The sequence below is a fragment of the Candoia aspera genome, chromosome 1, assembly GCF_035149785.1.
Source record: "Candoia aspera isolate rCanAsp1 chromosome 1, rCanAsp1.hap2, whole genome shotgun sequence".
Lineage (NCBI taxonomy): Eukaryota > Metazoa > Chordata > Lepidosauria > Squamata > Boidae > Candoia > Candoia aspera.
Genome location: NC_086153.1, coordinates 274,393,353 through 274,409,428, shown reverse-complemented (window position 1 = coordinate 274,409,428; position 16,076 = coordinate 274,393,353). Strand labels below are relative to the sequence as shown.

General features: G+C 40.2%; 1 protein-coding gene across 2 annotated transcripts in view; it reads right to left on the bottom strand.

The window, feature by feature from the left end:
* Positions 1-85: 85 nt before the first annotated feature.
* The window catches only part of ZFYVE26 (zinc finger FYVE-type containing 26), a 51,160-nt gene continuing 35,169 nt past the window's right edge, over positions 86-16,076 (bottom strand). For both annotated transcript variants that reach the window (XM_063289794.1, XM_063289793.1), the window contains 10 exons: positions 15,346-15,493; positions 11,972-12,181; positions 9,765-9,983; positions 7,949-8,146; positions 6,760-6,962; positions 6,368-6,509; positions 5,961-6,020; positions 4,773-4,955; positions 3,965-4,009; positions 86-674 (listed from right to left, as the gene is read on the bottom strand). In XM_063289794.1, coding sequence (XP_063145864.1) covers positions 465-674; positions 3,965-4,009; positions 4,773-4,955; positions 5,961-6,020; positions 6,368-6,509; positions 6,760-6,962; positions 7,949-8,146; positions 9,765-9,983; positions 11,972-12,181; positions 15,346-15,493 — 1,618 coding nt within the window. In that variant the 3' untranslated portion in view covers positions 86-464. The remainder of the gene's footprint in view (positions 675-3,964; positions 4,010-4,772; positions 4,956-5,960; positions 6,021-6,367; positions 6,510-6,759; positions 6,963-7,948; positions 8,147-9,764; positions 9,984-11,971; positions 12,182-15,345; positions 15,494-16,076) is intronic.

Here is a 16,076-nt window from a genome sequence, read left to right as displayed (position 1 = left end):
TTTCTGGCCTCAGATAGTAACAGGTGTAGACTTATAGACCTGTTACTTTGTATGCACAGAATTCAATTAAAACTTTTTTATTGTACCCATCACAAAATGCTACTTGTTTCTTTATTGATTTAGCTGTAGCTTTGTGGTGTTGGAAATCACAAGCAGTTATAAACTCTTCTTGATGTGGGATTTGCATTAATAAAATAGTGCCCAAAGGCTAAATGTCTTAAATGATCATAAAGTAATATACAGCTGAAGCAGGACTGAAATATGAAAATATGTAAAGAACAAACACCCTGAAGTAGAGGTAGTTGGTTGTCACTGCATCGTGACTGGTGCTTTTAGGAAGTTGATCCTTTCCCTTTCAATAAAGGCATTCAAGCAGCTTCTTTCCAGCTTGCAGCCATACTTGAATCAAGCACAATGTAAAGTTTTCCCTTTATAGAAACAACATCCCAACAGATTTCTGGGAGTCATTTCTTGGAATTTTGGGTAAGCAAGCTTCGTGGCTTAGTGTGGTGCACCGAAAGCCACTGGGTGCAGATGGCCTGCACTACATCATCCCCACCATCCTCTGCCAGTTGCCGTATGTGTTGAACCAACTGCACAGCTCTTATATTTTCCTGTTTTACTGAGACAAGATAGGCAGAACGTAGTTTATGGCATTTCAAGTATGCTTGAATCTGAAACAGAAAGAAAAATGTCATCTGAACTTCTATAAGAAGAGTATTGCTCCTGGAATAGACCAGTTCCCTTTCACTTCCTTCCTACTATAGCTTCTGATAAGGACTTTAACCCAAAAATCTGTTCTGGAGGTGGGTGAGTCTGTAGAAGATAAAGGGGGTTGCATCGGGAAGTGGGGATCAGCAAGTCCCTATGCACACAGACTTCTCTTTCCATTATTGGAAGAGCCTTCTTTTGGGATCACTGCCAAAAGATACTTGCTTGTTTTCTGGAAGGCAGCAGAGACTGTAAAGTTTGAAACAACACATGCATTCAGAAAGATAATAGAGCTGCTTAGTGGGTCAGGCACTGGAATGCATTACAAAAGGCTTGTATGTTAGGCTTATTAAAATAACTTGATGCTGAACAAATCAGTTTCTGCCTAGAACTTAAAAAAAAAAATCTTGTTTCATATATAATCACGTTCCCCGCCCTCCCCAAAAATGAAAATTAGATAATTTAAAAGTAATTTTCATGCCATAGAATTTCTTCTATAAAAACAAGTATTTCAGTTGCAGGTTTCTCTGAGAATAACAGTCCATTACAATGGGAATTTACTGAATTAGAAAACACAATGGCTTGTTCACCAACAGAAGAGAAAGAATCACACTGTGGAATAACAAATGGTCCAGAGTGCACAATATGTTCATTTATCATTATAGATGCCTACCAGTCTAAATATTTATACCCCAAATTCTAGGTGAGCTTCCTGGGCTTAACTCTGTGAGATTATTGTCACTGCTGGTAAAGACCAGGGAGAAGCGGTATCTTCAAAAACTGCTTGAACAATTTAGAATGTCATATAGACCTTTCATCTCCTGGATTCTCCTGTCCTGTAGTTTCCAGTGGTACCACGCTGAATGGTGAAAGTCTTCATGTCATTACAAACCTTGATTTATTAGTATTCATGTTGACTGATTGGCATTCAATTGTAAGTATGTTATTTCAGTTCCTGCCATTTAATGAATCAGGATCTGAAACTCAGAATAGGACAGAGATACATATTTCCTTCCCTTAAACCTTTATATATTCTGGAAATATATGAGAAGAGCTTCTTTCAAAGTAGCTTTCTATTCAGGTTTAAGAAGAACATACCACCATGAACTTCATGTTAAACACTAGTAAATGCCACCCAACAGCCCTGTTTAAGATCACTCGATCCCTTTTGGGGAAGGTGGGCCCAGTGACCCACCTACAGGGCAGTGCAGAGGAGTTTTCTGTGCATCTGCAGGATAAAATCGCTTAGATCTGTTCAAAGTTGGACTCCAAGCGTGAAGCACAGTCTGAGGAGATGCCAAGGAAATGTACTTACCCAGTTATCTGGGAACAGTTTGATCCTGTTAGACCCAAGGAAGTGGACAGGATCCTCCAGACAGTAAATGCCACCATTTGTCATCTAGACCCATGCCCCTCCTGGCTGGTGAAGGCAGCCCGGGAGGTGACGTGGTTGGGCCCAGGTGGTGGTTAATACATCCTTGGGAGAGGGAGTGTTCCTGGCAGCCTTTAAGGAGGCGCTGGTGCACCCCCTCCTCAAGAAACCATCCGTGGACCCTACTGTGTTGGACAATTTTTGTCCAGTCTCCCACCTCCCCCTTTTAGGGAAGGTGGTTGAGAAAGTGGTGGTGGTGCAGCTCCAGAGGATTCTGGATGAAACAGATTAGCTAGATCCCTTCCAGTCAGGTTTCAGGCCCGGATATGGGACAGAAACAGCATTGGTTGCACTTATGGATGATCTTTGGTGGGAGCAGGATGGTGGCACCGCATCCATCCTTGCTCTTCTTGACCTCAGCGGCTTTTGATACCATTGACCATGGTATCCTTTTGGGGCGACTCAGGGAGTTGGGGGTGGGAAGCATGGTTCTGCGCTGGTTCACCTCCTCCTTCCAGGGCTGGTCTCAATCAGTGGTGATAGGGAGCGAGAGGTCCGACCCCCAGCCTCTCCTTTATGGGGTGCCGCAGGGTTCGATTCTCTCTCTGCTACTCTTCAACATCTACATGAAACCACTGGGTGAGATCATCTGTCACTACAGGATGAGGTCTCATCAATACGCTGATGATACCCAATTATACATCTCCATCCCAGGTGCGGTAAGTGACTGTCTCTCTTGGTGCCTGGGGGCTGTGGGGGTCTGGATGGGGAACAACAGGCTTCAGCTGAACCCTGGTAAGACAGAGTGGCTGTGGGTTAATGGGTCCTCTGTATCCAGGAAATTGTCATCTTTAGTTCTGGATGGGGTTGCACTGCCCCAGACAGACCCGGTGTGTAACTTGGGGGTCCTTCTGGACTCATGACTCCTGCTCGAGGAGCAGGTGGCAGTCGTGGCCAGGAGGGCCTTTGCACAACTTCGTGTTGTGCACCAGTTATGCCCTTTCCTGGATCGGGAAGCCCTCCGAACAGTCACTCATGCTCTGGTCATCTCATATATAGACTATTGCAATGTGCTCTACATGGGGCTACCCTTGAAGAGTATCCAGAAGCTACAGCTGGTCCAGAATGCAGATGCGCAGGCTATCTTTGGTGCCCCTAGAAGGGCGCATGTAACACGTCTACTACACGAGCTGCATTGGGCACCAGTTTGCTTCCGGGTCCAATTCAAATTGTTGGTTATCACCTTTAAAGCCCTACATGGCATGGGGCCAGGTTACCTGAGAGACTGTCTCATCCCCATGACATCAACCCGTCCCACCTGTTCATGCAGAGAGGGCATGTTGTGGACCCCGTCTGTAAGAGAATTCCATCGGGGGGGTCGGGGAAACGAGCCTTCTCTACAGTGGCACCCACCCTCTGGAACATCCTGCCACCGGAGGTCAGGCAAACTCCATCCTTTTTGACCTTCAGGAAGTCCCTGAATACCTGGCTCTGTTGCTGTGCTTGGGATGGGGAGCGGGGGAGTCATTCTTGGGGATGGCTGGCACCCTTCATATTTATCTTTTGTAGCCATCTGGATTTTTATTTTACTTCTTAATTTTACATATTATTTTATTAGATTTCATGTTCTATTATGATTATTTTTAATGTTTTAATTGATTAAATTATTGTAAACTGCTCAGAGTCCCTCCTTGGGGGGAGATGGGCGATAGCACAAATTTGAGAAATATCAGTAACCACATTCACATAATTGTTGAACATGATGGTCCTAGAATAATAGGAGTAGAGACAAGATTGAAGAATGAATAAATACACCACACATATAAAGAAGAATGTCCAGAAATTATTTCATGTCTAGGAAAAAAATTCTTTTACACTCACCTTGTTTTCATCACTGTCCATATCCTGGATCAGATTATCTAACTCCTAAATCCCAGGAAGAAAATAAAAATGGTAGAAAAGTCATGAGGTGAACTATTAAACACTGCTTATACCAACATGGTTGCTCACACTTGCCCTTGCAGGTTGCTAACAACTAACCAGAGGATCAAGGAAGTTATTATAAACAAAGCTCTACCCACTGGAAAAAGGCACAGTAGGCAACTACTTCATTAGACACTTTTACTGGACCACATGGCTTAATTATAAGACCTAAAGGATGCCCACAATCATGGCATAAACATAACATTTGGTTTCTCTGCAAATGGCATTCAGAAACATACTGCTTCTGATACTGATATTTTCAAGATTTCAATTGTTCTTTGTTGTGATTCATGGCTCAAGCACTGGAGGAAATGAGGAAGCCTATTAAATCAATGCCCACTGAGCATCCAAGCTCTAAAATCTGACATTCAGATACTTAGAACTAGCTGAAATGATACAACCCTCAGGCTGTTCCTTTCAAATTGTGCAGAATGGCAAGTACTCACTTGTACAGCCACTTTACAAAAAAACCCAACTTCTTCCCCAAATGAAGACATCCTAACATTCCACATTTAAGCACTAAGAGATAGATATTAGCAAACTATAGATTTAAGAAACAAGTGCCATAGCTCACTCATCCACTAGCTATGAAAGAATCACTAGCAAAATGAGACACTTTCTTGGCTTTCTAAATGTACAATAATGATATAGGAGAGATAAAAAATGTGATTGTGTCTTCCCTAACACTTTAAGAAGCCAAAGTTACCTCAGCAGGGATAGAATCAAACTCATCCAGACAACTGAGGATGACATTGTCCCCATCATTTTTATCTGCGGCACCGGACTCCTTGATACATTTAATAAGCTGCCTGATCTCAGTGTAGCTCTGCTGCTTCACCAGCTGCCTAGCCACTTTATTGTATACAGCAGCAGCATCCAGCTGGAAGTCCTAAGATGGACAAAATAAGTATTATTTTGATATCCATAATGGCTTATTGTAGCAAGAATTGTGTTTTTACCAAAATGTAAATTGCATTTACATGGATCAGCAAACACTATATTGCCATGCAGTAGGACAGGAATCTAAGTTGACCTAGGGCCAAACAGTCTGGGCAAGCACACTAGGGATCCCATACCAATAACACGTGGGTCATAGCCCAAATTAGGCAGGGAAATCCATGGTGGGCAAGCAGCAAGCAGTTGCTTTTCTGGAGCTGAATTCAGATTCTCACATATACTTCATTTCACACCTCCAAATGCCCACTGACTGCAAGGTGAGGAGGTCGATTTTTCTAGGTGGCTTATCACATTTGGAGAACAGAGAATTTCAGCTGCTTAATCAAATAACTAAAAGTCAATATTGCTTTACTTTGGTGATAGCCACAGGCTCATGAACATTCAGTTGGAAGCATACAAATATTTCTGAGAGAAGCTGAGCCCAACTATCAGTGACTAGTGTCAACAGATTGCCAATAACTGATAATTGTGATCCTTCCCTAAGTTCATTTATATATTTATTTATTTTTCAAACTTCTATAAGTTGCTCATAACCCTATTGGGGGGTGGGGGTGTCAGAACCCACAGTTCGAGAAACCCTGCTTTAGACAGAGACATCTGCCTATGATAATTAACTCACTGTGATAAGGCTAGATTTGGAGAACATTCTCTGAGGAATCTGCCATTTAGGAGTGCAGATTTTAAGATGAGTTGTGACAGGCTGTAAATAAAAGAATTTTCTTCCCTTAGAAATAATTTTACCTCATTCTGATCAATGGGAGACAGGGCCCAATACAAATACCCATAATGATTCCATTCAGAAATTAACTCAATTTTTCAAATAAATATCTAAAGTTACATAAAAACAATCTGAAATAATGCAGTGGTTTTCTTTATCTATTTCAATGTCATGTGCAAGGGGTCAATATTAGATATAAAGCTTCTTTGTTCAATATACCTGCAGTATCCTAAATGCAATCCCAAATCCTTCTTCAATGTTTTTGCCTTCCAACATGACCTGAGGAAAAATTGCAGCAGCAGAAAAAAGGATAAGCTGAGTGACACGCAAGTGAATGAAAAGTCATTTGGAGCTTTGGAGAGAGCCCCAGTGATGACACCCAGTTCTACTGTTCTTTGGATTTCAGCCATAGAATTGCCATGTTAAGACTACAATGAAATAGCAGTGCTTTTCTGAGTCACTGTTATTCTTTCAAATCAAAATTCATAATGAAAATGAAATGTGATTTTTTGGGTTAACTTCACTAAACCATCTACATGTTTTTGTGGTAGAATACACCAAGCTCTGTTCAGTATTCCATTTCAATATCTAAAACTACCCTAATGAATTTAAGTGGTGCTCCATACCTTGCAAGCAACTTCAATCTTGATTTGATTGTTTCCAAACAGAGTAGGTACAGATAAATTATCTACAGATAAGGACCCCGACTTTTCACAACGATGAAGGAATTTTGTTACTTCCATCTGAAGCTCGACTGTACTGATATGCCTGAGTTAGGGAAAATATGCTTCAGTACATATTCTAATAAATGCAGAGAATTACTAAAATAACATCCAAAGGAGAAATTTTAAGTGAAAGAAATGCAAAACTTGAGTTAGAAAACTCATTAAAGTTAACCATTCAGTAAATCTGTGTGTGTTTATAGAAAAGTCCTGAATTATACCATATTATTACTAAATAGTTTGCTGCACAAAATGATGATTGATAAAAATGTTGTCCAACACGGTTTTCTTAATACCTTGATACATCAGGAGCAGACATTTTCTTGCGAAAAGAGCATGCAAACTTCTTTCTTCCTGAACTCCTAGAAACTTCTTGAAGGTAAACTTTAAGATGGTCCTTGACCTTTAAGAGCCATTTTTGCCTTTCTTTCAACTCAGTGTAAGACCTCGCCTTGTCGGTGAAAAATCTAATGCAGGTCATAGCAGCACGGACTTGATCCTGGAAAACAAACAGGCTTTTAAACACAAAGGGTGCTTTAAAATTAAATTATTTGGTCAGTGAGACAGCATTAAAGTTGTATCTTAAAAAGCAGCTTCTGACTGATTTTGAGTTTGGGGAGCCACTGTTTAACAATTCTTCTGAATATATTTTGCAATACAGAAGAATCTGTATCTGCTCATACAGATCAGAAAACTGCATATATTTAATACTTCATGCAATCCCCTGTCTCTAGTGCAGTAATGGAGTGATACCCAGAAATTCTAACTCATTCATGTCATCCTTGTTCATCTTTTTTTCTTTCCACAAAATCTATTAAGAGGGGGTGAAATCTAGAAAATACCCAAAAGGAAGCATCTCTTTTCTCTTTACAAATTCAAAGAATCCTCAAATATACAGGAATAAGCATATGTGAACTTATGGCATAAATTCACCATGCATAAATATTTTCTCCAAACATTAAATCTTTCTGAGGCCATCATACTACTTAGCGTTTAAAAATTTCCTCTGCAGCAGTTTTTCCCAACCTGATGTAATCCCATCATCCATGGCTACATTTTTAAAAATTGTTTTACAAGGAATAGCTTTGAAAAATCCTCCCAAATAAACAAAAGTATACATCCTAAAAAAGTAATAGAAAAAAATAATAGAAAGAAGAAATTATTCCTCTTCCTCCTCCTCTTTAGATGGATGGATGGATGGTAGTCAACTCAAGGCAGTGAACACACCTAATATTCCTGCCTCCTATTTTTCCCACAACAACCACCCTGTGAGGTGGTTTGGGCTGAGAGAGAGGGACTGACCCAAAGCCACCCAGCCAGCTTTCATGCCTAAGGCAGAACTAGAACTCACAGTCTCCTGGTTTCTAGGCTAGCACCTTAACCACACCAAAGTGGCTCTCTAAGTACTGTATTGTTTGTATAAACTTCTCAATAAACTTTTGCAATGTTTCAAATTATGATATATGAAGAAATCTCAACTCTTACCTTCATAAACTGCTGTAGTTCATACAAGATATTGTAGTAATTTTTTTTCTGCAAGTGTTTGCAGGCTGCAATGAGATAGACACCCCAGCTCTCTAGTCCTGGGTCAATGGTTTCCAGCAAGTTCTCCAACATGTGAAGTTTCCCACTTTTATAACTTGGGATAAAGATCCCTTCAATAAATACATCTGGTGGACTTTCCTAAAACAGTGGAAAAAGCAAACCACGTAGATCAGCTGGTACCATCTATGTCATTACTCTGAGAAGCTTACATGATCAGAATGTAGTTGGTATGTACGGTTCATAAACAGAACTCCATTTCTCCAATGTTTTTTTTAATGTGAAAGTGGACACGGCAACTGCTGAAACATTCCTAATTCAACAGAATCTTAGATTCTAAACAACTGACTGGCAAGCATAGTCCCAGGACATCTGCTGAACAGCAGGTAGGAGAAGCCTAAGTGAGGCAAGCTAAAAGGAACCTTCTCTTGGAATTCTGTGAAGAGTTTCTGAAGAGTTTGCACTTCTGAGAGCATGAAGGAAAACTTCTCAGGTGATGGGTCTCCTAGCAGCCCTTTTTCCTTTGTTACCTATTATGGATCTGCTTATAGGCCTCAGCCACTTTTTATGAGGAGAAACATTTTATGGAGTGGTGGGTGGGATTGGGTTCTCTCTAAGGTAGAAAGAATTTAGCAGGATTTATTCCTAGATAATCACAACAAGATAATAAACAAGGTTTCCAACTGTGGCTAAGATACTTAAAATAGTGGGAGATTGGCTCCCACCACTGGATTGTACTGTCAGACCCATTCGATAGACTAGACCAAGCAATCAACCCACAGGAAGCTAAAACTACTTTTATCAAGCTTGGCTAATAATAACAGAATCTTGCAAGTCTGATTGTTGTGTACCTCCTCCTCTTCCTCCTTATGGTTCAGTGAATTAGAGAGGTGTCTGCCTGAGCTGCATTCAAATGTTATCTCATTGGGCACTTAAAGAATACTGCAGCTCCTTTTGCCTAAGCTTTGAGGATGCCACAAAAACAGGCATCTGGTTGGTGAGAAAGATTTCCAGAAGGCTCAACAGCAACCAACTCTCTGAATAAATCAGTTTCATCACTAATAGTATTCTTTACTCCATTCTACAACACATTTCAACAACTGGGTTAGAGAAATAACAACCAGTAATGAAATCAGCACTAAGGAAAGGGACAGCTCCTACTGATCAGTTTCTTAATTCAAAATATTCATGCAGACAGGCCTTTTAGAGATCTTTCAAGAGTTTAAATTTATACAAATGTACATGTATGATACCTGAATTATATGTAAACACACAGGCTGCAGTTCAAGGAAAAGGGGTATGGTATCATCCAAAGAACTATTTTGTACCAATAAAGATTTAGGCAAACAAAAAGTTTGACTAAATCACACCATTTTTATTTTTATTTTTTTCAGTTTTCTTGTCATTTAGGTTGGTGTTTTTACAGAGGATATTTTAATTGTTTAATGATAACTGTAATTATATACCTTGGAAGTTGCCAAGAGTTGATTTGATTGTGGCAGGGTGCAAGTTCAATAAATGAATAAATGAATGAATGAACAAACAGTTGGTGGACTTGCTGCCCTCCCTCCCATTCCCATGGACCATTCTCCAAGAAAACTACAAGAGTTAATAAAAACAAGTTTATAGCCAAAAGAATACATGAGGTTATGAAACATGTTCTGGTCAACTTACAGACATGGATTCCACTTTACTTTAGTTTCCAAGTCTTTAACCAGATTCCTGCTGCCAAGGAACCAGAAGAATGCAGTTGTCCTACCTTATTTAACAAATGCAGTAGAGCTTCCCGCATGCAGTCATGCCTCATATAAAAACTAATGATTGCTAGATTGGTGCCATAATTGTGCAAATAGAAGAGGCATTCTTGATAATAGCTGTTATGTTGAGTCTTTCCCTCTGGCATCATCTCTAGAGAGAGGCTTCTTGTCCTCAGTATTGCTTCCAGTTCCCTCAGAGTGGCAAAATAGTCATCATCCTGCTATTAAGGCAGAGAATCGGAAGTCACAGTCAACAGGACACTCAAAGGATACTTCTCCTTGAGGGAATGTGCAAAGTCCCCAAAAAGCTGCTATGAAAAAATGGAGATCTGAAACTGTGTGTGAAACAGAGCAGGGACTTTAAGAGGAAAAAAGAGAGGAAGTAATTTCCTCATTCCCAAATCTTCCTTAATGGGAGGTTCCAATGCATCTCAGAATTAATCAATGGGAAACTCTAAATTCAGCCCTTAGTCTCTAAAATTATGAAAGTAGATATAGTATGGTTTCCACCACATCTAGTTTCTCTTCTCTTAGGCAGGAAATCTGTCATATTTTTGCAAACTGGCAGATTTCAGTGATGCCATATCTTGTTTTATATTTAACTACACCATTGTTACTGTAATTAACAGCTGATTAATCAGCTGTACAGCTGATTAAAGCAAACATCCCAAGACAATTTATTAATTTTTTTATTATGGCCCTCCTCAAAGTAGCTCATAGAAACACACACACACACACACACACACACACACTTAGTCATTGATCTTGTCTTTTATCCTAACAACCCAGTGAAGACTACGTTATTCAATAGTGCAAGGCTGTCCAATGAACACAATGTCAGAATAAGGATTCGGGTCTTCCTACTGTACTCATCAAGCCCATTAATTACTATGTAATATTGTCTCTTGATATAAGCAGGAAGATGCAGGAAGTTAGAAGGAACTCTATATAATCTTGTGGGGAAGGGCCTATAATTTTTTCTTGTTCCAGAAGGACTGCAGCAATTTCACTACCCTGTTTTCATTTCTTTAGCTTATGCATGTTGTCCTTGATAGTTATAGGGCTGCACAGATCCATCTGAAGAGGTGCGTCACAGCCTGTGGGCACACATACAAAGTGCTTCTTTTCAAATTATTAAAGCTGCCATGTCTTTTTTGCCTGCCTTGGAAAGTGCTCCCATGTACAGCTGGCATCACTTCTGAAGGACTGGCACAGCCCTAACAATATAAAAACTAAGATTGCAACCAATAAGAATGTTATATAAAATGCCCAAATATTTTATGTTCGAATTTTGTCATATAACAAGAAGCTGAAGAAATGTTGGGTTTATTCCTTGTGTTTGGACTGCTGTAGTGTACAACTGAAAGCACAGATAAAAGAATTCACATAAATAGTAAAAACTGTTGGAAATCAAGACGAGTTGTTGATGGTTCTTTACATCATGGTAATCCAAACTTAATTTGCATGAATTTAATTGTGCTTTCAATACTTAAAGCATCTACTCTTTTTGTTCTGAAAAAAATTAACTTTCAGATGAACTCTATAGCTTCATAATCAGAACCAACCAACCTCCCTCCCTCCCTCCCTCCCTCCCTTCCTTCCTTCCTATTTATATTCTGTTCCAAGGGCTACATTTTAATTTTCTGGCATCCCAGGAATTTCAGAGGCCTTAGCTGAATATATAATAATTTCAATGAAATGAATAGGGTCAACATTTTCTAAGTAGTTGGGAGGAGGTATCCACTCCCAAGGTGTTCTGGGGACAGCAAAAGTGACCCAATTATGCTCCTGGCAAATGCAGCTTTAGTGGGTATAAATAAAATAAATTCAGTTGGGCAGCAGTAAAGGAAAAGTGCCCTTAGCACCAAAATCAAATATTAAGATGTCCCATTTATCCATATGCACATGTTTTATGTAGAAAATATAGGTCATTCTCACCCCTTGGGGAAAAATGGGATACAATATAAAATAAAAACAAAATGTCTAAGCAGATTCACATGACTGCTAAAAAATTATATGCAAGCGATGTAGAGATGCCTGCAGCTTCTGATCATACAATTAGCATCATGGAAACAAGGTTTATCACTAGAAGCATGCCTGCAGAAATATGGGGCTGGCCAAGTTAAGGGATATCCTAGATACATCCTTGAATTTTGAGCAGTCATTATAAAGACACTGTCCCTAACCCTCAGCAAGAGCATAGACTTACCACTGAAAGAATGGGTTTCACTGTGCTTTCTAGATACTGAACCACTTCCTGGACCAGTCGTGAACCCAGATTGAGCTGATTCAAGTCAAGAGGTGATTTTAAGCATCGACTGAACTTCTCTCTGGCAGCAGTCAGGTTTCCAGCTTTAAGACAAGCCATGCCCCATGCATGCCATGCTCCAGCTGGATCCAGACCAGTCTTGGTAGAAACCTAAAAACCAGATTACCAGAAAGAACTGAGATTAAAAAATATAATTTTCTCATTCTTACAATGATTAATTTTTTTAACAACTATATAACAAGAAGACTATAACAGCATTTTATAAGCATTGTCCATTACCAAATATATCAGAAGTTTATACCTCTATAGGCAGCAGAGGAGAAAGCTACTGGCCTTCATTAGGGGCACATTTTGCGTAATTTTAATAAAGGTTAGAAAAATACATTTTTCCCTAAAGAGAAGAAAATCACACTGAGAATTTCTGTCCAGAATATAAGATTTTCTTCTCATCAAAGAAGCATTTTATTTTACTGAAACTCAGATGGCAAAATACCTTCTTTATTTAAAAAAAAGAGAGAATAACTTCTTTAATGGCATTAGGGGTAAGACATAGTTTACAGAAAAAGGACTGTAGCTTAGAGGCTGAGCACATAGTAAAATCCCAAGTTCAACTTTTGGCATTTTAATGTAGAGATAGGAGAGGGTTCTGCAAGAAGCTACAAATAATTTCTGACAATTAATAAATAAAATACAAATTAGATGAACTAATAGTATGGCAAGAAACATAATTAAATCATGACTATCTACATCATTAATAATTTATTTTATTTCTTGAAATTTATATCATCACCCATCTCCCCCAACGGGGGACTCTGGGTGGTTTACAATAAAAGATAATAAAAACGTATAAACCTAAAATTACAATCTAGAAATATAAATAAAATAAATAGATATAAAACCCAAGAGGAGATGGAATCCCAATCAATAGGGGGTGCAATGGTGCCAACCATCCCCAGATGGAGATGTTACCTTTCCCATCCCAAGCAAGGTGGCAGAACCAGGTCTTCAAATTCTTCCGGAAGGCCGGGAGCAAGGAAACCCATCTCAATCCCAGGGGTAAGATGTTCCAAAGGGTGGGCACCACTGCAGAGAAGGCAAGCCTTCTGGACCCTGCTAGATGGAATTCTTTTGCTGATGGGGTCCGTAGCATGCCCTCCCTGCCCGACTGGGTGGGGCGGGTCAACGTTATGGGGATGAGATGGTCCCTCAGGTAACCTGATCCCATGTCATGTAGGGCTTTAAAGGTAATAACCAACACCTTGAATTGGACCCGGAAGCAAACTGGTATCCAATGCAACTTGCGTAACAGCGGTGTCACATGTGCCATTTTTACAGCACCAATAACTGTCCGCGCAGCCGCATTCTGGACCAGCTGAAGCTTCTGGATACTCTTCAATGGTAGCTCTATGTAGAGCACATTGCAATAGTCTATATGGGAGATGACAAGGGCATGAGTGACTGTTTGGAGGACATCTCGATCCAGGAATGGGCGTAGCTGGCGCACCACCCGAAGATGTGCAAAGGCCCTCCTGGCCACGACTGCCACCTGCTCTTTGAGCAGGAGTCGTGAGTCCAGGAGGACCCCCAGGTTCTGCACTGGGTCCGAATGGCGCAGTGCCACCCCATCCAGAACCAAAGATGACAACTTCCTGGAAACTGAGGGGCCATCAATCCACAGCCACTCCATCTTACCAGGGTTCAGTTGAAGCCTGTTGTTTCCCATCCAGGCCCCCACAGCCCCCAGGCACTTGGAGAGGGTGATGACTGCATCACTTACCTCACCTGGGATAGTGATATATAACTGAGTATCATCAGCATATTGATGATACCTCATCCCATGGTGACGGATGATCTCAACCAGCGGTTTCATGTAGATGTTGATTAGGAGAAACTGGAAATCATGCCATAGCCTTCCCCAATCAGAATTAAGAGGACACCAGTTGGGAAAGGCTGGCATAGAAAGTTAACTACCACTGGGACAGTAAAGAGATAAACTCTCACTGAGTTTTCAGCTGGTCAATCAAGTGAGTGTAAATTATTATAAAGGAAGCTGAATAATACATTATATTTGAATAAGAATAGCATAGTATGGGGGTCCTCTTGGACTCACGGCTCCTGCTGGAAGAGCAGGTGGTAGCCATGGCTAAGAGGGCCTTTGCACACCTTTGGGTTGTGTGCCAGTTGCACCCATTCCTGGACTGGAAGGCTCTACTCACTGTCACTCATGCCCTCATGACCTCCCATTTGGACTATTGCAATGTGGTCTACGTGGGGCAGCCCGTGTAGAGCATTCAGAAGCTTCAGCTGGTAAAGAATGCAGCTGCCTGGGTTATAAATACTGTCAGCTACTCAGCACATGTAACACCACTGCTTCAGGAGCTGCATTGGTTGCTGGTGTGTTTCCGGGTGCAATTCAAGGTGCTGGTTGTCACCTTTAAAGACCTTCATGGCTTGGGGCCAGGTTACCTGAGAGACTGTCTTTTCCCAGTTATTTCTGCCTGTCCAATCTGGTCCAGCAGGATGGGCATGCTCTGGGTCCCGTCAGCCAAGGAACGTCGGCTGGCAGGGACCAGGAGGTGTACCTTTTCTGCTGTGGCGCCTGCCCTCTGGAACATCCTCCCTCCTGAGATTAGGATTGCCCCAACCCTATTGGCTTTTCGGAAGGCCTTGAAGACCTGGCTTTGTGCCCGAGCCTGGGGCCCCGAGTGTGCAAAAGGCCCCGTTTCAGGGTTGTGCTGACACCAACAGTTTTTAAGACCTCTTGACTATATTTATATTTAATTTTCTGTACTGTTTTAATTGTTTGATTGTTTTTTATTATTGTTAGCTGCCCAGAGTCACTGGTTTGAGATGGGTGGCTATATAAATTGAATGAATGAATAAATAAATAGTATCAGAAATTCAATTTAAAGTAGCCTTTTCAAATATTGAGGAAGTATAGGATAAGGTACAGTTTAAGATCCACAGTTCACTCTTAGCAGCAAAAGTTGTATCTAATACACTTTACACTTTATAATAGAAAAATAAATAATTTAAAGAACTTACAGATCCAATAATTAGAAATAATATTTGATCGTTTAATTATATATGATTAACCTACGCGTTACTTGTATAAACAATTAGATTTTCTTAATCTAGAATCAAGCCAAAAAACGTTTCCAAGGCTGAAAATTAAATTCAAAATCCTTGCTGGGAAAGAGAATGATGATTAAGTTCCTCTTTTCCATAGAGATACCTTCCCGCTAAAGAACACAGTAGTGCGTTAAGGAATCCACAGGCTGTACTTCACAACTATGTCATTCCTACAGTGTTACCTCTACAGCTAGTTGATAGTATTCCACTTCCAAAAGTTGATTTCTTAGCCTACAAACTGCTGCAGGCTCTAATATCTGATCCAGGGATGGGACATGACGATAAGCAGCAGCTACTAAAATACTCAACACATCCACTTTGCTGAGGTAACTGTTGGGGGGATTAAAACAAGAAACAAATGAAGGGAGAGTGGACATTTGATTCATTTCATTCAGTATAGTTCTTGAATGTTTCAATTACTTAATCTCAAGACTGAACTTTTTAAAAACAATTATTCAATTATTTAATCTTAAGAGGAAACTTGCTATTCAGAAGAGGCAAAACCTTAGGGGTCATTACATTTTTTTTTCTTTTCAGGCTGCCTACTGAAAACAGCTCACCGTTTATCCAGAATAGTTCCCAATGAGGGTTTCACATCTGGATTCTATTTTTGTGAGAAGAAATCTCAACTATATATTTTTTTCATATGGGCTAGTATTGAGGCAACATTTTTCCAAAGAGGTAGCTATCTGATTTTCCTTATGCTCCAGAAAACTAAGTCTTAAGATTCCTTCAAGACTAATACAATTAAAACAGAGTCCATTTACTTAGATGCATGGTTGGCTCAGCTCCTTATCTGTTCAACATAAATAAGTTGCTGAGATCAAAAGCCGGTTAAGAACAAGTAGATTGGCTGAAAGTGGGCAAGTCAGTGTATTGTTTCCTTCTCTATCCAAAAGTTTGCATAATACAT